The sequence below is a fragment of the Coregonus clupeaformis genome, chromosome 2, assembly GCF_020615455.1.
Source record: "Coregonus clupeaformis isolate EN_2021a chromosome 2, ASM2061545v1, whole genome shotgun sequence".
NCBI lineage: Eukaryota > Metazoa > Chordata > Actinopteri > Salmoniformes > Salmonidae > Coregonus > Coregonus clupeaformis.
The window spans coordinates 3,462,255-3,483,093 of NC_059193.1; the positions used below are offsets into that span (position 1 = coordinate 3,462,255).

General features: G+C 42.1%; 2 protein-coding genes and 1 non-coding gene across 9 annotated transcripts in view; 1 reads left to right on the forward strand and 2 right to left on the reverse strand.

Annotated features, from left to right (window-relative positions):
- LOC121586232 (protein spire homolog 1-like) overlaps positions 1–12,520 on the reverse strand; it is a 50,237-nt gene extending 37,717 nt beyond the window's left edge. For 6 of the 7 annotated variants that reach the window (XR_006661864.1, XM_041902775.2, XM_045225793.1 and 3 more), the window contains exons 1-2: positions 11,942–12,510; positions 3,886–3,914 (exon numbers count right to left, since the gene is read on the reverse strand). Coding sequence is in view for 6 of the 7 variants with exons in the window: in XM_041902775.2 (XP_041758709.2) it covers positions 3,886–3,914; positions 11,942–12,299 (387 nt within the window). In the remaining variant the exon portion in view is untranslated. Of the gene's footprint in view, positions 1–3,885; positions 3,915–11,941 lie in introns of all 7 variants that reach the window. The other variant, XM_045225794.1, reaches the window with a different exon arrangement.
- On the forward strand, positions 9,065–9,140 carry trnaa-cgc. Its single transcript has one exon. It is a non-coding gene; the product is annotated as a tRNA-Ala (tRNA).
- Positions 12,521–13,030: 510 nt separating the features above from the next.
- LOC121586225 (V-type proton ATPase subunit C 1-A) lies at positions 13,031–20,507 on the reverse strand. The gene is made up of 13 exons (XM_041902762.2): positions 20,349–20,507; positions 19,765–19,953; positions 18,001–18,068; positions 16,958–17,043; positions 16,312–16,406; positions 15,969–16,060; positions 15,676–15,774; positions 15,505–15,573; positions 15,240–15,332; positions 15,050–15,143; positions 14,752–14,849; positions 14,448–14,574; positions 13,031–14,223 (listed from the first exon to the last, which is right to left on the reverse strand). Exons 2-13 carry the CDS (start codon positions 19,894–19,896, stop codon positions 14,128–14,130), a joined length of 1,149 nt encoding a protein of 382 aa, XP_041758696.1. The 5' UTR covers positions 19,897–19,953; positions 20,349–20,507; the 3' UTR covers positions 13,031–14,127.
- Between the last annotated feature and the right edge of the window lie 332 nt (positions 20,508–20,839).

The window sequence follows — 20,839 nt, forward strand, 5'->3', positions numbered from 1 at the left end:
AACAATTTTCAAGATGGAATGAATGGGAATGTTCATAATTTTTCAGACAAAATATTCAATTACACTATTCAGCAGCTGATCAGAGAAGACAGCTTTTCCTTTGATCGTATAGTTAATCAGTCCAGCCAGACTATTTCCAATAGAGTTCTTGTTTATATTAAAACACCATGCTGTCTGACTAGTCATTACTAGGTTAACTACCATAATCCTCCTCCTCCAAACTTCAAAGGCTTACTCTTAAAAATCACCATCCCTGAACAGTTGAACTCTAACAGAGAGGAGAGGACCTGCTTGCCTGGGACATAATGGAAGTATGAAACATAACCCAGCAGTAAGCAGCAGTAAGAGAGTAGCAACATCATGAGACCAGAAAAGTTTACCAACTCTGGAGGCATCAACAGCAGTGTTACCAAGAAGACTAGGCATTCCCTGTACTGCATACCAGGGAAGCGAACCCATGACTAACACTAACCTACACCCAAAGCAGCGTGCTATCTGCTAGCTAGCCAAAATCATGATTTTAGTTGGCTTGTGAACAACATTATTTTAGTTCTCATGGAGGGTGACGTCATAGCACTGTGGGATAGCTACTTATCATCTGCTACATTTATGTGTTTCTACCTCCATATCACTCTCAGTGTGACACAGGTTTCATATACAGTGGGGAGAACAGGTATTTGATACACTGCCGATTTTGCAGGTTTTCCTACTTACAAAGCATGTAGAGGTCTGTAATGTTTATCATAGGTACACTTCAACTGTGAGAGACAGAATCTAAAACAAAAATCCAGAAAATCACATTGTATGATTTTTAAGTAATTAATTTGCATTTTATTGCATGACATAAGTATTTGATCACCTACCAACCAGTAAGAATTCCGGCTCTCACAGACCTGTTAGTTTTTCTTTAAGAAGCCCTCCTGTTCTCCACTCATTACCTGTATTAACTGCACCTGTTTGAACTCGTTACCTGTATAAAAGACACCTGTCCACACACTCAATCAAACAGACTCCAACCTCTCCACAATGGCCAAGACCAGAGAGCTGTGTAAGGACATCAGTGATAAAATTGTAGACCTGCACAAGGCCTTTAGAAATTATTAGAAAATGGAAGAAGTTCAAGATGACGGTCAATCACCCTCGGTCTGGGGCTCCATGCAAGATCTCACCTCGTGGGGCATCAATGATCATGAGGAAGGTGAGGGATCAGCCCAGAACTACACGGCAGGACCTGGTCAATGACCTGAAGAGAGCTGGGACCACAGTCTCAAAGAAAACCATTAGTAACACACTACGCCGTCATGGATTAAAATCCTACAGCGCACGCAAGGTCCCCCTGCTCAAGCCAGCGCATGTCCAGGCCCGTCTGAAGTTTGCCAATGACCATCTGGATGATCCAGAGGAGGAATGGGAGAAGGTCATGTGGTCTGATGAGACAAAAAGATAGCTTTTTGGTCTAAACTCCACTCACCGTGTTTGGAGGAAGAAGAAGGATGAGTACAACCCCAAGAACACCATCCCAACCGTGAAGCATGGAGGTGGAAACATCATTCTTTGGGGATGCTTTTCTGCAAAGGGGACAGGACGACTGCACCGTATTGAGGGGAGGATGGATGGGGCCATGTATCATGAGATCTTGGCCAACAACCTCCTTCCCTCAGTAAGAGCATTGAAGATGGGTCGTGGCTGGGTCTTCCAGCATGACAACGACCCGAAATACACAGCCAGGGCAACTAAGGAGTGGCTCCGTAAGAAGCATCTCAAGGTCCTGGAGTGGCCTAGCCAGTCTCCAGACCTGAACCCAATAGAAAATCTTTGGAGGGAGCTGAAAGTCCGTATTGCCCAGCGACAGCCCCGAAACCTGAAGGATCTGGAGAAGGTCTGTATGGAGGAGTGGGCCAAAATCCCTGCTGCAGTGTATGCAAACCTGGTAAAGACCTACAGGAAACGTATGATCTCTGTAATTGCAAACAAAGGTTTCTGTACCAAATATTAAGTTCTGCTTTTCTGATGTATCAAATACTTAAGTCATGCAATAAAATGCAAATTAATTACTTAAAAATCATACAATGTGATTTTCTGGATTTTTGTTTTAGATTCCGTCTCTCACAGTTGAAGTGTACCTATGATAAAAATTACAGACCTCTACATGCTTTGTAAGTAGGAAAACCTGCAAAATCGGCAGTGTATCAAATACTTGTTCTCCCCACTGTAGTTCAGTGTCAGGCAGCAGCATTGTAGAGATTGAATCACATCAGTGACAGTGTTGGGGAAGTGATGTGATCCAATCACAACCAATGATTCTGAACTAAATTGTCCACACACGCACGCATCCACGCACACCCACAAACACACCCACAAACACACCGGAGCTGTAATGTAATAAGACGTTGCTGGATCTGCAGTGATATGGTGGCAGTCAGAAGAGGGTGTTGGAGTGGAACTTTCCAGTACTTTCTTTTCCTCAGCCAGGCTCTCACACAACACATCACACACTGACTGACTACACTAGTAGAACCCAACTCTGCTGTAAAGTAGCTTAGCAGGGATTTTGTTGATGCAGTTTCACTGCAGCTTCTCACTCACAGTTTCAGAAAGCGAGCGACAGAGAGAGAGTCTCAGGTGTGTGTGTTCTATTCTCTCTCCATCTGCTACCAGAGATCCATTAGCAGGCAATCCCACACTACTCCAGGACTCCCAAAGTTCCACCCCACTGAAGACAGATTATTGGTCTGCATCAATATATTTAACCTGAATACATGCAAGACACAGAGTAAGCTGCCGTCATTTAGGACATTGATGATAAATAGTTTAATTGATGTCAATATCTTGTGCTCTAATACTACTAGCCTGGTGGTAATGATGATGACGTACTAACACACACATACGCTAGCTAGCCACATCACCTGATACACAGAGAACAATAGCTATTGCTACTCTTGAGCAGTACACTCCTCCCCAGGCTGTGTGCGAGACTACTTGAACAGCACTGTTGTTTGCCCCTGAGAGGATAAATCAAGTTCTATTGAATGGAATTGAACTATTCCCATCACCATATCAGCTGGATGAAGAGGCTGAGAAGAGGTTGCTGGGAAGGTAAATTACAATATAGCGCTCTAATTAGCTCTTTAAATGTCACCTAGAGTCAACATCAAAGGGGAGAGCTCGCATGGTGACATTAATTTCGCCAGCCCAGTCAGTCAGACCAGCTGAGAGCTTAGAGAGTCTGTAGTGTAGGTCTATCTATCACTGAGTTCCAAATAGACTCTTTCAACACTACCGATAAGATTTAGTTATAGGTGTTATGGTACATATTTTTTCAGATTTTCTTGTTTTAGTGAATGACTGCTACTGTATTTGAAATTGCCTCACTGTCAATGACAGTCCCATGTTACACATAGTGTAGGTGTGGTCATATCCATTCGCTCTAGACTAACCTCTGAGCTAGATGTTGTGAATGAGGTGTGCACAGACAGTATGGTAAAGTAAAACCACCACCACAATGCCCCTGGCAGCAGGTTGCGTGTCAGACATGTCATCAAACAGGATTAACACACCCTATGCTTGTACAGATTTACATTTACATTTTTACATTTTAGTCACTTAGCAGACGCTCTTATCCAGAGCGACTTAAAGTTAGTGAGTGCATACATTTTTCATACTGGCCCCCCGTGGGAAACGAACCCACAACCCTGGCGTTGCAAGCGCCATGCTCTACCAACTGAGCTACAGGGGACTATGCAGATAGTATCCATCCACCATTGTGACTGTTGCCGGCCCAGTTACGCCAGATATAATTCCATTGGAACACTGTCGGTCCATCTCTCATTCATATTATTACAGACATCTTCCCAGAAACAAGGAAGTCAGAAACATGCCACTCACCTCTGTTGATGTGGCTGGGATGGATTTACCTGTGGAGAGAAAGAGGAAAGTTGTGATCAACAGGGAATATATGACTAAAGCGAAGCAACTTAAAATACATTGTCTTGGTTATGAAATCGATGTGAAACTATTTGTGGCTCAGAAGGGCTTATGCAAACATGATGAACTCTAAGATGTTAACAACTGGTCCAACCAGCACACCCTTTCATGTCAAAAGAGAAGCATGTATTGTTCATGCTAAACCTTTACTGTATCTAAAACTGAGGCCACAATTCAATCAATTGCAGGTCAATTAAATGTTAAAACCATGCTACGGGTTCACTCAGAATGTTTCCATACACTGTATCTGAAGGACAGATGCATTTGTGTCGATAATCCAATATGACAACGTCTGCAGAGGAAACAGCATTTGAGGTGTCAGTTTTAACATGGTTAACAGGTTAACACCTCAGATACAGCCTGAACAATCTTACTGAACCTGCAGTGTTTTCCCCCTTTATCTGTTTTATTGATTTCATCTGTGGCTATATGTTATGGGATACTGTATGCATGTAGGTCTCTCACATGAACCACCCCTGGGCTGCTGACTGCAGTTGCCATGGCAACTCTCTGGGAACTCGAACGCTGATCAGCCTGAGTCAGAAGGTCGACAAGCAACAAAGGCTCCGGTGACTCCATGATGGAGGAAACTCAACACTAAGTGGCCATCAGCCATGAAAATAATATGCTCAGTCAAACAAGATTATTATTATCAGACCGTCAGAAAATGAAAGCTGTTTAATCAAGTGAGGCGGAACCACCATTTTGAGCAAAATAGGTAAAGTACAACACAAGTGCATTATAACACAGATTGACTACCATGGGGACTAACCTTGCCTATATGCTGTAGCACAGTAGTTAATAGGGCCAGGATTCTTTATACACTCTTAGAAAAAAAGGAGCTATCTAGAACCTAAAAGGGTTCTTCGGCTGTCCCCATAGGAGAACCCCTTGAAGAACTAAAAGGGTTCTTCGGCTGTTCCCATAGGAGAACCCTTTGAAGAACCCTTTTTGGTTCTAGGTAGAACCCTTTTGGGTTCCATGTAGAACCCTCTGTGAAAAAAAAGGGTTCCAAAATGGTTCTTCGGTTGTCCCCATAGGAGAACCCTTTTCACAGAGGGTTCTACATGGAACCCAAAAGGGTTCTATTTGGAACCAAAAAGGGTTATCCTATGGGGACAACCGAAGAACCATTTTGGAACCCTTTTTTCTAAGAGTGTATGACTATAAATCTGACCAGGAAAAACAGGGTCCATGTCAGGAAAGGGTCCTGGCCCCACCCTAGAAGAAGAAGAAGAAGAAGAAGAAGAAGAAGAAGAAGAAGAAGAAGAAGAAGAAGAAGAAGAAGAAGAAGAAGAAGAAGAAGAAGAAGAAGAAGAAGAAGAAGAAGAAGAAGAAGAAGAAGAAGAAGAAGAAGAAGAAGAAGAAGAAGAAGAAGAAGAAGAAGAAGAAGAAGAAGAAGAAGAAGAAGAAGAAGAAGAAGAAGAAGAAGAAGAAGAAGATTGAGGAATGTGTTGTGAAGACAACATCATTAACTGGGTCACAGTTAATGAAAGCAGCAGTTAATTCACACCACTTGGTTGGTGGCATGTAACTACTGATTACACCCTGTCTCTGCCTCTCTCACTGCCTCTGCCAATCAATCTCTGTCCCTGCCTCTGCCTCTACCTCTGCCAGTCAGTCTCTGCCACTTCTTCTACCTCTGCCAGTCAGTCTCTGTCACTGCCTCTACCTCTGCCAGTCAGTCTCTGTCACTGCCTCTACCTCTGCCAGTCAGTCTCTGTCACTGCTTCTGCCCTCTGCCAGTCAGTCACTGTCCCTGCCTCTGACTTTGCCCGCATACACACAGCTAAAATTAATCAATACACTTCATTCAACACACCTCTGGGTTAGGCCTAAATCTTCAATAATGTGGCCAAGCAGATTATGTACGATGACCCTCTCCACATACACAATGACACGCTCTATTGTATTGCAACATCATGCAAAACAACATGTTCAAATCATTTGCTCGTGACTGCCCCATTCATTGATGAAAAAAAAAACAAGATGGAGGCCTAATATTTCAGGACGTCAACAGACCAACTTGTACTCACAACCAACGTCCTTGAATCTGCGACTAAACCAACGGTGCTTATTTTCAAATCCAATTTATTTGATAAAGCCCTTTTCACATCAGCAGTTGTCACAAAGTGCTATGCAGATACCCAGCCTAAAACCCCAAAGAGGAAGCAATGCAGATGCAGAAAGAAGCACAGTGGCTAGGAAAAACTCCCTAGAAAGGCAGGAACCTAGGAAGAAACCTAGAGGAACAAGGCTTATTTTGACACTCAAAGTAAGACAAAACAATTTGCTTTTGTTACTGTCATGCAGGAAACAGACAATGGCCAAATCCTGTTATTCTCACACAACTGGCTTCATCACTGAGGGAAAGAAATATGATACAGAGACCTGGAAGATGCTCAATACAAGGCCTAAGACACACAGAGAGAGGAGGAAATCACTTTCCCTTTCCTCCTTAACCTGTGCTCTCTCTCTCTCTCTCTCTCGTGCAGTGCATTATCCAGCACAGAGCTACAGCGTGACAATCTAAACAACAGCGAGGACACAGTAAACATTATGACAAATGTTAACAATCTGGGTAAGATCAGGAAACTGGGAAAATTGAGTTAGAGTAGCTACATTTTGTGGCATATCTATTTGGTCAGTGGGAACAGGGACAAGGTTGGTGGGTCTGTGACAAATAGGTTGGAAGAATGCTCGCGCTCAGTTTTTCTTTCTGTATGTCTCTGTCTGTCTGTGTCTCTCTCTTTATCTCTCTGTCTCTGAACACAGCTGGGGGGAGACCCTGTGCTCTGTAGCCCAGTTAACCAGACATCAGAGTGGTCAGTCCTTCTGAGAATCCATAAAATATGGATATGATGTAACAAATAAGTGTAGAAAGATATCATAATGGATTTAAGGCACCAGAAAAAGTAAGGCGTCTTTAGAATGACGTTAGCCTATCTACATTAACTCAACAGATGATTAGCTTTAGTCATATCAATGTAATAATCACAGATTAATAAAGTGTAATAACACATGTGATGATAACACATTTAGTAACAGCATTGCATGTAGGCAGGGGCGGTGTGTTCATTAGGGCGATATGGGCGACGCACTGCCAAACGGGAAAAGGAAGGGATTTTTTTTCTAATCAATTATATCACGGCAACAGTAGTTATCAGTGTTCTAATCTAGACGTCTGATCTGCCACTAAATGTCCAATCAGGCTAAAGTCGTGCTTCAAATGGCCCCGCCCCTTTTGGGGCGATTTCAGTCAGGTTGAAAATCGCCCCAGAAGTATCTCATAGACTCTCATGTAAAATCTTTTTTTTCAAATATCAGAGCTTTCAATACAATCTCTATGGGTTTCTGAGGGCTTGCACTTACGCGCTTTCGTCATACGTAACATAACCATGAACGTAACTAAGAAAAGAGCGGGTAGCAGCGTCAATCAATTCACGTACTACTATCAAGATGGCTAGCCTTCAGTGCAACTCGATTGTCTCTTTGAAAGAAGTTCACATCAAAGACCATTCAAAACGAGCTACTGGAGTGTATGCTAGCGGTCATGAGGGAACATATTGTGGAGGAGGTGAAGTCGGCGAACTTCGTAGCTATCCAAGCTGACGAAACCACGGACGTTTCTACACAGACACAGCTGGTGCTTGTGCTGAGGTACATAGATAGCAACCACAAAGTGCAGGAGCGCTTTTTTTAGTTCCTTCCCATCTCGGAATCAACCTCAGTCTCAATCGCCAGTGTGCTTTTGGAGAGACTGAACGGTCTTTTTGCCGACGACGAGAAAGTCAAACTGTGGTGCACTGGCACTGAACCAGGTTCTCATGAGCTACAACCTCCAGGAGACGTTCTCTGAGACTGTGACTCTGTTGAACATCCTCATAACTACTCCCATGACAACAGCTGAAGCTGAGAGATGTTTCTCAACTTTGACACGAGTTAAGACATTCCTGCGAAATTCAATGGGCCAGGAACGTCTGAATGCACTGGCCATGCTTTCCATGGAGAGGGAACTAGTCCTCAGCATGCCTGATTTCAATGAGAAAGTCATTGACCGCTTTGCTGCATTGAAAGAGAGAAGAGAACAGTTTCAGTACAAGTAATGTAGCCTCTCTCTCTCTTTGTCCCTCCCTGTCTGTCTCTTTAACACACACACGCCCAAATCAGTTCACAGTTGATGTTGTTTAAAATAGTTATTTTTCATTTTTTTTTTAAAGTAAAAATAAATAATCTGTTCATGTTCATTTTTACAAATCTATACAATTGGCCAGAATATGGTTGTTCATATTTACAAATCTATGCAATTGGCCAGAATATGGTTGTTCATTTTTACAAAGCCATACAGATAGCTGTGTTTACCTTTTCTATAAATTATTTTCAAATTCTGTTTTCAGGCAAAATGTCTATCACTGTTCATTTTCACAAATCTATACAAGAGGGCAGAATATGGAAGTCTATAAAAATTTCTTATTACCAATAACTTGCATCAATGTTTTCAGTAGCCTCTATCAAAAGCTCCTGCTTGCTTGTTGTGAATTATGCTCAGGTGCACATATTTCCAATTCAACCATGAGGCAAAAAATGTGGTAAAAGCTCTTGTTGATCCTGCAATCTGAACAAATACCAAGATGCTGTATTTTCAGCTGATATTTCATTTGTTTATGGAAATGCATATTGTTTATGCAGTGTTGAGGAATGTGAAAGAACACCCTTGATTATTTTTACTGTGATAACTTATTTTGCTTTTGTAAGCCAACACTTTTGAGATCAGTCAATAAATGCTTCTGGCATTGACTTATATGCTGCCCCTGTCTTCATGTTGTTGCTGGACATATCTTTTTTAAAATGTGTGTAGGTCACCTAAATCATCAGAAAAATTGCCCCCCCTGAGAATTTTTTCAGGAGCTGCCACTGCATGTAGGGTAGCCATCCTCAGACCAGTAGCGAACCATGCAAAACCTCCCATCCCCCATTACTATTGCTGAGTTACTAATAGATTGCCAGGCATGGCAAATAATATACAGTACACCACAAATGCCACCATTACTATGCACACTCCATTCATAAATATCAAAAAGGTCCCGTGTGTCTCAGTTGGTAGAGCATGGTGCTCGCAACGCCAGGGATGTGGGTTTGATTCCCACTGGGGACCAGTACGAAAAAGTATGAAAATGTATGCACTCACTGCTGTAAGTCGCTCTGGATAAGAGCGTCTGCTAAATGACTCAAATGTAAATGTAAAAAAGCTGATTAAGCATGGAGTACATTGAGTCCAAAGCCAGTAAGCCATCAAATTGACTCAGGGTGTGTAAGTGAGTAAGAGCTAGGCTACAGCTTCCCTGTGACACCATGGGTAAATAAATAAAGACATATTCCGGTTGAAATAGAGTCTGCTATCTGGGAATCTGATTACAGGATCCTAGCGAGGAGGAAGACCGACAGGAACTCTCCACATGCAAGACAAGACACATTACTTGTAGTCACTTTCATTGGCAGCCTGACAACTCACTCTAAATTATTCCGCTGCTCTGTTGTTGGCTACATACTTTAGTCTGAGACTGCCATCATTTAAGTTGTTTGTGGTGACGAGGGGCGTTGACCAAAACAAAGTCATCAGCGATTGGATCATCTTTAACCAATTACATTTTACATTTTAGTCGTTTAGCAGACGCTCTTATCCAGAGCGACTTACAGGAGCAATTATGGTTAAGTGCCTTGCTCAAGGGCACATCAACATATTTTTCACTAAGTCGGCTCGAACCAGTAGTCCCAACGGTCTTAACCGCTAGGCTACCTGCTAACCGCTAGGTTACCTGCCGCCCTATCAGAGTATGAAAGCCAATGACACATTTTCAAGCCACCGCTTTACCCATGTTTGTTCTGGCTTTGGCCCAACCCATTGGACCAATCAGATTCTCCGAATGCGTTTGCATTCGGTGAAGGGTAACCTAACGTAACAGGCATAGCATTTGGCCGGAGCAAGGAGTATAGGTAGCCAGGCAATTTCAAAGACACACCCAGACTACACACATCACTTGCTGTGTCATATCAGGTGTGACACAAGACAATGTCAACAGTTTAGCTAGGCCCTAGCTGTTAGGGCATAAGTCCCTCGATGACTACAGTGATGATGATGATCATGATGATGATGATGATGATGTGGCTATCATGCAGTCATACCATTGGTTGAGGGTCTTTGTGGCAGTGAAAGCACTCAATTTAAAAAAAAGTTTACAAAAAAAGATGTTGATAAGGGGCCACATCTTCCAGTCACTCACATGTAGCCTATCAAGGTAGCCTACTGCAGATCCTCTCAAGCTCTGTCAGGTTGGATGGAGAGCGTCACTGCACAGCTATTTTCAGGTCTCTCCAGAGATGTTCGATTGGGTTCAAGTCTGGGCTCTGGCTAGGCCACTCAAGGACATTCAGAGATTTGTCCCAAAGCCACTCCTGCGTTGTCTTGGCTGTGTGGTTAAGGTCGTTGTCCTGTTGGAAGGTGAACCTTCGCCCCAGTCTGAGGTCCTGAGCACTCTGGAGCAGAGTTTCATCAAGGATCTCTCTGTACTTTGTTCCGTTCATCTTTCTCTCGATCCTGACTAGTCTCCCAGTCCCTGCCGCTGAAAAACATCCCCACAGCATGATGCTGCAACCACCATGCTTCACTGTAGCGATGGTGCCAGGTTTCTTCCAGATGTGACGCTTAGCATTCAAGCCAAAGAGTTCAATCTTGGTTTCATCAAACCAGAGAATCTTGTTTCTTATGGTCTGAGAGTACTTTAGGTGCCTTTTAGCAAACTCCAAGTGGGCTGTCATGTGCATTTTACTGAGGAGTGGCTTCCATCTGGCCACTCTACCATAAAAGCCTGATTGGTGGAGTGCTGCAGAGATGGTTGTCCTTCTGGAAGGTTCTCCCATCTCCATAGAGGAACTCTGGAGTGATGTCAGAGTGACCATCGGGTTCTTGATCACCTCCCTGATCAAGGCCCTTCTCCCCCGATTGCTCAGTTTGGCCGGGCAGCCAGGTCTAGGAAGAGTCTTGGTGGTTCCAAACTTATTCCATTTAAGAATGATGGAGGCCACTGTGTTCTTGGAGACCTTCAATTCTGCAGAAATTAGTTTGGTACCCTTCCCCAGATCTGTGCCTCAACACAATCCTGTCTCGGAGCTCTAGGGACAATTCCTTCGACCTCATGGCTTGGTTTTTGCTCAGGCATGCACTGTCAACTGTGGGACCTTATATAGACAGGTGTGTGCCTTTCCAACTCATGTCCAATCAATTGAATTTACCACAGGTGGACTCCAATGAAGTTGTAGAAACATCTCAAGGATGATCAATGGAAACAGGATGCACCTGAGCTCAATTTCGAGTTTCATAGCAAAGGGTCTGAATACTTATGTAAATAAGGTATTTCTGTTTTTTTATTTGTAAAAAATTTGTAAACATTTCAAAAAACCTGTTTTCGCTTTGTCATTTTGGGGTATTCTGTGTAGATTGATGAGGATGTTTTTGTATTTAATCCATTTTAGAATAAGGCTGTAAGGTAACAAAATGTGGAAAAAGTCAAGGGGTCTGAATACTTTCCGAATGCACTGTGTGTCACTCAGCAACAAATTGTGCCATGGAAATATGTTGTTGTTTTTTCATCTCAGTAGGCTATTTTATGGAGTGTGAATGATGAACATGAACATGTGATGTGTGACTGGGAAAAACAACAACAGCTCAGCCAGCTGACTAAATGCAATCGCCAACAATAGGAAAGCATGACATATTAATCTAACTGTCGGTATGCAGCTGCCTTGTTGACCTCATTTCTACATAAATACAAAATTATTACAGATTTTCTCATTCTAGGAACTGGTAATATTACCAATGTGTTGGAGAAATGAAAAAATTAGACAGAAAAATCATAAATGCATTGCAAAAACATCATCATTACATAATTATTGTACCTACCATCACAGCCTTCATATTGTAATTTGACAGCTCCGTCTTTCTGAATCCTCACATCCCGCGGTCCCTCAATCCTTTTCGCAGTATCCACCACTGATGCATCGGCAACTGGGCCAGAATTCCTCCTCCTATGTCCCTGAGCCAGGTTTATGCAGCATTGGTAACACACTGCCCAAGCCTGCTCTTCATTTATCGGTTGGCTGTAGAGCATTAAAATCTCCTCCAAAGACAGTTCATCTACCCCTCTTTCTTCCATTCCGTCCATTTTTGCCAGCCCGGGATACGGCGGCTCATCTCGCTGGACCGCAGTAGGGCCGATCAGCTCTCCGCTCTTCTCGTCCGCATCTCGCCGCTTGGCCATCCTTTCATTCTATCGACCGAGAAGGGCCAGTGATGACACGAATAAACCGGGAGCCGCAGATAAACAAACGATCCGGGCAGCCTGAAGACATCGGAAAACCTGCGGTTCCCTGTCCCTCGCAACAGCAGCACAACCACCGACAATTATTATTATTTCCTCCGCCTTGCAGTGTTTTCTTATGGGTGCCAGTCATATGACGGTGTTTGCATGGTCTGAACGCCTGTTAGGTTTCGGTCGACTTCAGAGGAACGCATACATATGACATGCGCAGCCAAAGGATTTTATTTCCCACTTTCCCTGTTATTTTGTGCCATCTACTGGCCAATTTGATACGAGTACAGTGTATGTGAATACATCTAGGCAATGTGTAGGCTACTCTGGCAATTATGTTTTGCTCTCAAACAAATATTTCTCAATGATGGATTTGGGTGCACATTTCTATTCATATTGAATTCCTCATATTAATGTTTGAAGGCAGTGATTTCTTAAGGGCTATGTGCATTCCTACTTCTCAATGGAGGAACTTCCACTAACTACCCTGCCCTTAGTTCTGCAGAAGCCGAGCATGACTCACTCTCTTTCTCTCACAACTGTAAACGTGAAAGATTCCTACAGGGCCAGGCCATTCATTCTAATATGTTGTCAATATGTAATTTTTACAACCTTACCTACCGATATAGCCTACCAACACAGACAAACCCTAACCCCAATCACAGACCATTTTCATCATATTGACTGTTTATCTATTTATGGCATACATAATGCTTACACATACACATATATATATATATATATATCTTTTAACATCAAATATACACAACATGCGACAACACACAAATATTTATAGCATCTTTGTAACACTATTTGTTGCCAAGGTGAACCAATACCTCATGAACACGTACCAGATGTGCTTGGATGTGCAGGTAAAATAACACATTTCTCACATATACAAGTAACTATGAATAGTATCACTCAAAGATGTAGCTATCAATATGCACAACACAGATGTGGAATGATTGAAAATGCATAAACTACCATAAATAGATATTTAGAGAGCTCATTCGTTTCAGCACATAGTTAAAGGCCCAATGCAGCCGTTTTATCTCGATATCAAATAATTTCTGGGTAACAATGAAATACTGTGATTGTTTTCAATTAAAATTGTCAAAAAGTAACAAAAAAATGGCATTTTAGCAAGATCAATTTCTCTAGCAAGAATTTTACTAGGACTGTTTTGGAGTGGGGATGGGAAAACTGAAAACTAGCTGTTATTGGCAGAGAGGTTTGGAACACTTTCTTATTGGTCTATTAATGAATGTATCACCAGTCAGGCCAAAACTCCATCCCACCAAAACAGGCTGAAATTTGAGTCCGTCTTACACTAAAACAGCATTATCATAATGCCACAATTTATTTCCAACCTCAGTGTGGGAATATATATAAAACACAGGAAAAATCACGTTTTTGACTGCACTGGGCCTTAAAATACAGTGTACTTTGATTATGCAGTTTTCAAAAAAATCTGTAAACAAAACAAACAAAATTAACATCAAGCCATTGTTTGTCCTCAGTTTGTACAAATGGAGGGGTCACTTTAAGTGCTTTAAACCACAAGGAATGAGCATGCACATCTGAGGAGAGCAAGGAAAAACAGTATCACCCAGACATGAGCAAAGCAGAAGAGAGGAGGATTAGAGGAGAGGAGAGCAGATAGCAGAGCAGAGAACGGGGAAAAGAGCAAAACCGGGAGAAAGATTTACGGGAAAACACAAGTTAGTCGGTAAGCATAAAGACAAGACAGAACAGAGGAGTCAGGTACAGTGAAAATCTATTTGAAGTCCAGCATGTTGCAGTCTATCTTGTAGTAAACATAAGGGTAGTACTCCTGCTGGCTCAGGTTCAGACCAGGGATATCCATGGCAGACTACAAGGGAATAAAGAAACATGACAGAGACCATTAGCTTACACGGTAAATAACATTAACACGACAGGGATAATGTGGTTGTCTAACAGGTCTGCTGAACCAGACAATATAAAATCTGATTTAGCTAATGTACCGGAATTTTTAATACACAACATTTGTTACTACAAAGATACAACAGGTATTCATCTGGACACAACGGGTATATATCAGGTCTAATTACTCACATCGATGACAGCTGCAGCGCTGCTGTCCAGGTGTTTGTATAGGTCATTGAGAACCTCCCTCAGTTTCTTCATGTTCTTCTTGTTGGGCTGGAGCAGCATGGCCTGGAAGTTCACAGGCAGCCCATATCTGTGGGAGCAGGGGCAGAGCAGTTACATCACTAACAGCAGGCACAGCACACAGTCAGTTTGAGATATATTTGTTAGTTTTTTTATTCAGGTTTACTTCTTGTCACTACAAGCATCTTGTCACGCACTACAAACATCTAACAATTGGACGACTGTTAGTATAGTGTGATCGTCATACCTTAAGACTGACTCCACAAAGACCCTCAGAGCCTTGATGTGAATCCATGCGATGAAGGCCTCACTGAAGTTCACTTTCAGCCATCGCACCAGTGGCCCCTGACAGAGGGAAAATAACACTTAGGGTTAGAGGCTCCATCCACCCCACTGTGTAGCTGGTACTGTCCAATAGTTTCACCCACCTACCCGCAGGGATGTCCGAACACTAAGTGTACTTGCAATGAAACATTTCTTTACAGTGTAATGTTTCCATCACATATACCTTGGTCAGGCATCATATTCCCTGTCATATGACTTACAAACTGCTTCTTCTTGTCTGTGGAGAGACGTGTCATCTCCTCTTTGTCCGCATTCATCTCCTGCTCGTTGTACTGGAAGTCCCTGACTGTGTACCTGATAGAAACAGCAAGACAATTACATATGGAGAAGAAACAGCAAGACAATTACATATGGAGAAGAGTGTGTGTGTGTGTGTGGGGGGGGTCTTACTTGTTCTCTCTGGCCTTGTGTCTGAAGTCATCGATGGCCTTCCTGAATAGGGTGACGCTGAACAGACCACTGTCATGGTCCTCAAATAGCAGGCTGTAATAATGGGACAAGCAGAACACAGTCACACAGGCATGATGGACTCACAATGAAACCACTTCATGAGCAGAAAATACTAAAAGAGATATGAAAGACATGGATTGAAGACTACTGAAGTAGTTATTTTAACATGCATTCACCATGGGCTCTGAATCTCCTATATACTTACTTAGTGGATCGGGGTACCACCATTTCAGACAGCGTTTCATAGGTCTTCTGCCAGTCAGCATAACTTGTCCTAGAAGCATCCAGAATTGTTAGATAGCAAACAGCTGCTATAAAAAAATGGGCCTGCTATGAAATATGAAACTGTTGTAAATTGCAAGAAAGTAGTACTTACTTTGGTACAACCACCAGCATAGTGATCAGATACTCTGAGTCAATCACAAAGTCCTCCTTCTTGACAATGTCAGCCAGACTCCTGGTCAGCAGGCTCCCCCTACAGACACAACATGGTATTGTATTATATATTTATGATAATGTAAACAAATGTTGAAAGAAACAACTGAACAAAGCAAATATGCATTGGAAGACTTTTCCTCAACAACACTGGTTCAAATATCATTCTCACTGAAGACATAGATTAGCTTCAGTGGAAAATATAGTAATGCCCTCAAGCAAAACTTGACTCACGCGTTCTTCCTCTCCAGATTCTGCAGGTTCCCTTTCAGGTTGTTGTAGGCAGACGCTCTGGCCTTCAGGTCGTTGTCAATCTGGCTTACTTGCTGTAGAGAGGAAGAGGTCAAGTACTCAGAATACAACCCATGTAAAAACTGTGCACAGTGTTCAACAACAGATTTACTCAAGAGGTAGAGAAAATACAGTTGATTGATACCATTCAAATATTATTTACTTATTGATAGTTATATACCTTCATGTGCTATCAAAATGATGACTACCTGACAGTTATAAAAAAGGGTTTCCGTCTAACTAATTATCAAGAGAATCAGATGAGGAGGGTGGGAGAAAGACTTGCCTTGGATATGATATCAGAGATGTTCTTCAGTGACTGCTTGATGGGGTACTTGGCCATGTCCCACTGAAACCGTGTGATGTAGGTCACCAGATCCACTGGAGAGGGAATCAAGGCATTGTTATTCTGGGCAGGACTTGTAAAAATGTTGTTTTTACATTATGATGCATGGCTTTATGGTTAATTGTAAGATACTCTAATCAACAATTTCTAAATGTGCTGGTAATTCCTTAGTATTAAGAACAAGTTATAAGGATAATTGCTAATCAACCATTTCTAAATGTGCTGGTATTTCTTTAGTATTTAGTATTAACAACAGGTAAAAGGGATAATTGCTTAGTCAATCAATGTGAACAGTAGAGGTAGCAGCACACTTCCTGGATTCATATTTTTTTTCCAGAGGAGCCATTTGTATGTGATGATAACTAACTAGCTAATCTCCAATGTCCTCCATTGTTTTCATATGAGTAACTTGTATGTGATGATAATGATAGAAATAGAATGACTAAGTTAAATGGGAATGTCTGTTCTAGTAATTATATTTCTATGATGATAACTGCCTCCATTGTTTTCATACCAGTATCTTGTATGTGATAACTAACTACCTGCATTGTTTTCATATGAGTAACTTGTATGTGATGATAAGTACCTCCGTTGGCCAGCAGGTTCTCCTGGACTTTGTCTCGGCTGTCCTCCAACACATCAGCCATGTACTGAGACACCTTCTTCACCACACTGTCAACAGCCAGGAGACATTCACACAATCAGGCCGCAGTCAGCAAGCCCTCACATCAAAAGGGGAATATACCATGCTTTCATATAGCACTCTGCTCAAGACATTGAAGTCCAAGCAGACTGTTCATTGGGCTGGGTATGAGTGTTCATCTATCTATAGTCTACAGCACCAGACTAACAACTGTTATTCAACACTTATTATTCACAGAAATAGATTGTAACTATTTTGTTGTTTAGCACTGTAGTTGCCTTCCCTGAGCCAAAATTATGCGGATAATACTTGATATGCTTACAATCCAATTGGTGTGATCAGTGGCTGATGGGAAAAAAACTCAATTCCATGCAATGACAGTATGGTTGATGTCAATAAGCCTTAGGCTTGTTTGTCTAGACAACTGACACCTAAAAACGCTGTCAGATTAAGCAAATCCAAAATCAGTCTGTAAAGGTGTTACTTTGGCATGAGCTTTCTCATCTTCAAATTTCCTACAGACAAGTTCCAAAACAAGGCTGCTATTGCCCTATGAGAGGTAATTGGGTTGCTAATGTTGGCATTTTTTGAGAGTCAATGTCTACACAGGAAGAACGTGTGAATTTTTGGACGTCAAGGTTTTCCAAGGATTATAAATAACTTCAAACCAACAGTAGCACACAAGTCATGAGGGATAAATATGACTGAGTAAAGAGATGCTGGTGTGTCACCAAACTGTAAATTGCTAACTTTAGTCTGTGGGCCTGCTAGCATCACGTCTGTGTGAAATTCCTCACTGTAGCAAGGTTAGGGCCTCTGAAGACATCACAGACTCACATTGGTTTGAGAGGCACTTTGACAAAAATAATATATGTCTATCACAACACATTCACAATGGACAAGCTGTATAAATAGTAAGGAATTTGATATTTTGTACAGTGATCATAATGTTCAAAGGGGAAATTGCAGTGTAGTAAAAAGCCTACCCTTCAATAAAGGAGTCCAGTTTGGCCAGGTCATCCGACAGCCCAACTAACACATCTAGCGTCCCCACCTGTTAACGCAAAAAGGACCAAACATGTCAGAGCTTTGATTAGAGCAGTGTTTCCCCTACCCTCATATAGCGGGGCAAGCCCATTCTATAAGCGGGGTGAGCCCATTGGTTTCATTGGCTTGATGCCAGAGGACTTTGATCAAACTAGGGCAAACTCAAACTAGGGCAAAGACTGGATGAGAGTCCTGAGGTTAGGGGGTTTGGTTGTGCTGCCTGCCTGCGTTTTGTTTTCTCAGTGACATCTGAAAGTCAGTCATCCAACAGTGACATTCAGGGGCCCGTGTGCTTTAGATGGCGCCGCTTTGGTCGGGACCCCTTCATGCGTTGCAAACAGTTCCAGGAGAACCGTGGGGTGCCGTCCACCCCAATGTGACACACAGTGTCAGTAGGGTCACAGAGGATAACCATCAACCATCCTATAAGGATGGATGGCACTTCTGGAGTAATGAAATGAGAAAGCTTTGACCCATACCATTATTAACAGATCACTTATTGGGAGCAGTGAACGGACAATACTTATTTCTCTATAGTTACTTTTGGAGTAATGCAAGGAAGATGATTTCACTTGTGAATACACTATGGCAACGTTTTGTGGAAGCCTTGTTTCACATAGGAATGTAGAGGAGCTAGTAAGTATACTGAACAAAAATATAAAACGCAACATGCAACAATTTCAAAGACTTTACTGAGTTACAGTTCATATAAGGAAATCAGTCAACTGAAATAAATTCATTAGGCCCTAATCTATGGATTTCACATGACTGGGCAGGGGCGCAGCCATGGGTGGGCCTGGGAGGATGTAGGCCCACCCACTTGGGAGCCAGGCCCACCCACTGGGGAGCTAGGCCCAGCCAATCAGAGTGAGTTTTTCTAAAGACAGAAATACTCCTCAGCACACCCCCTCCCCCTCCTCAGATGATCCTGCAGGTGAAGAAGCCGGATGTGGAGGTCCTGGGCTGGTGTGGTTACACGTGGTCTGCAGTTGTGAGGGCGGTTGGATGTACTGCCAAATTCTCTAAAAAGGCAGCTTATGGTTCAGAAATTAACATTAAATTCTCTGCAACAGCTCTGTTGGACATTCCTGCAGTCAGCATGCCAATTGCACGCTCCCTCAAAACTTGAGACATCTGTGGCATTGTGTTGTGTGAAAGACATTCACATTTTAGAGTGGCCTTTTGTTGTCCCCAGCACAAGGTGCACCTGTGTAATGATCATGCTGTTTAATCAGCTTCTTGATATGCCACACCTGTCAGGTGGATGGATTATCTTGGTAAAGGAGAAATGCTCACTAACAGGGTTGTAAACCAATTTGTACACCAAATTTGAGAGAAATAAGCATTTTGTGCATATGGAAAATTTCTGTGATCTTTTATTTCAGCTCATGAAACATGGGACCAACACTTTACATGTTGCGTTTATATTTTTGTTCAGTATAAGTTAGTTGGGCTGGGCGATATGGCCATTTTCATTCAATCATTTTCAAATTCTAAGTGTTTATTTGGCTTTCTCCATTCTGATTATTTTATACTCAACCAAACTAGGAGAAACTGATAGTGAAGTAGTAACTTTTTATTTAAAAATAATAATAATCCATACCGGTATGTGGCTCTGTACTGGTATTCATGATATCACCCAGCCCTATAAGTTAGTATGGTAATGTAGTAGCTACTATCTATGGCTACTGCTGCATGCTAACCTTGAGGTCTGGGATGTTGAACTTGTTGTTGGTGGACAGGTTGTTGTTGCGCGTGGTGGCCACCATCATCTGGTCCCATGTCTGCTGGCATGTCTTCTCTCCAGGAGCTGAGATCAACCAGAACTCTGTCATGGCTACAGCTACACACTGATCACTACAGGCTCACAACGGAATGCACAGAGATGGGTGCTGTAAAACAAGAACAAACATTTTCACTTGTTCAACAGGACTTAATTTGTAGTACAGTATTATCAATAGCAACGTTATTCTCCATTTCATGTTGACACATCAGTAGATAAATGCTAGGAAGACAACATTGACTGCTATTTAATCAATCTCTGTCTCCCCAAACCTGTCTTATTTACGTGCTGCTGATATATCTGGTTAGCTAGCAAGCATGCAAGATAAAGGATATTTGTCTTCTTTACATTAAAAGTTGCTAACGTTAGCTAAACCTCACGAACGTTCCTGCAAGTGACATTCTCTGTTGATTGAAACATGACCCATAGCTAGCTAGCTAGTGTCACATGATATCGAGCAGATTTACAGTCAAAAAAACAAATGACAGTTTTCAAATTTCTTACCTGAGATCTAATGACAAAACTATTCGAACACTAATCAATTACTACCGTACAATTCCGAAGGTTTAATATTCATAATTGCCAATCAAATCGTAATACTAGAGGTCTTTCCAGCAGCATCACATTCAAGTCAGCTGATCAGATGAGGAACAGAAAGGCCTCTCGTGGGGGAGGGGATCTTTTTGACGTCACGACATTTGACAGACGACCCCAGCTGGTTTGGAGGAGGTACTACAGCATGGACATTTCAAAACAGAGTAGGACGATTTTTTTTCTTTTACAGAAATCGTTTAAAAAAGTAGCAGGGTTGGGGTCAGTTGGTCCATTTAAATTGAGGAGTGCTATTGATTTACAATGAGTCATTTTAACCATTGAATTGGAATTGCATGATCCCCTCAATAATGTACTGTACTTCTGGTGGGGGATACAGGCTATGATATTCAATCATCTCAGTGACATTCTTGTTATCTTAGTTCTGAGGACACAGACAGTCT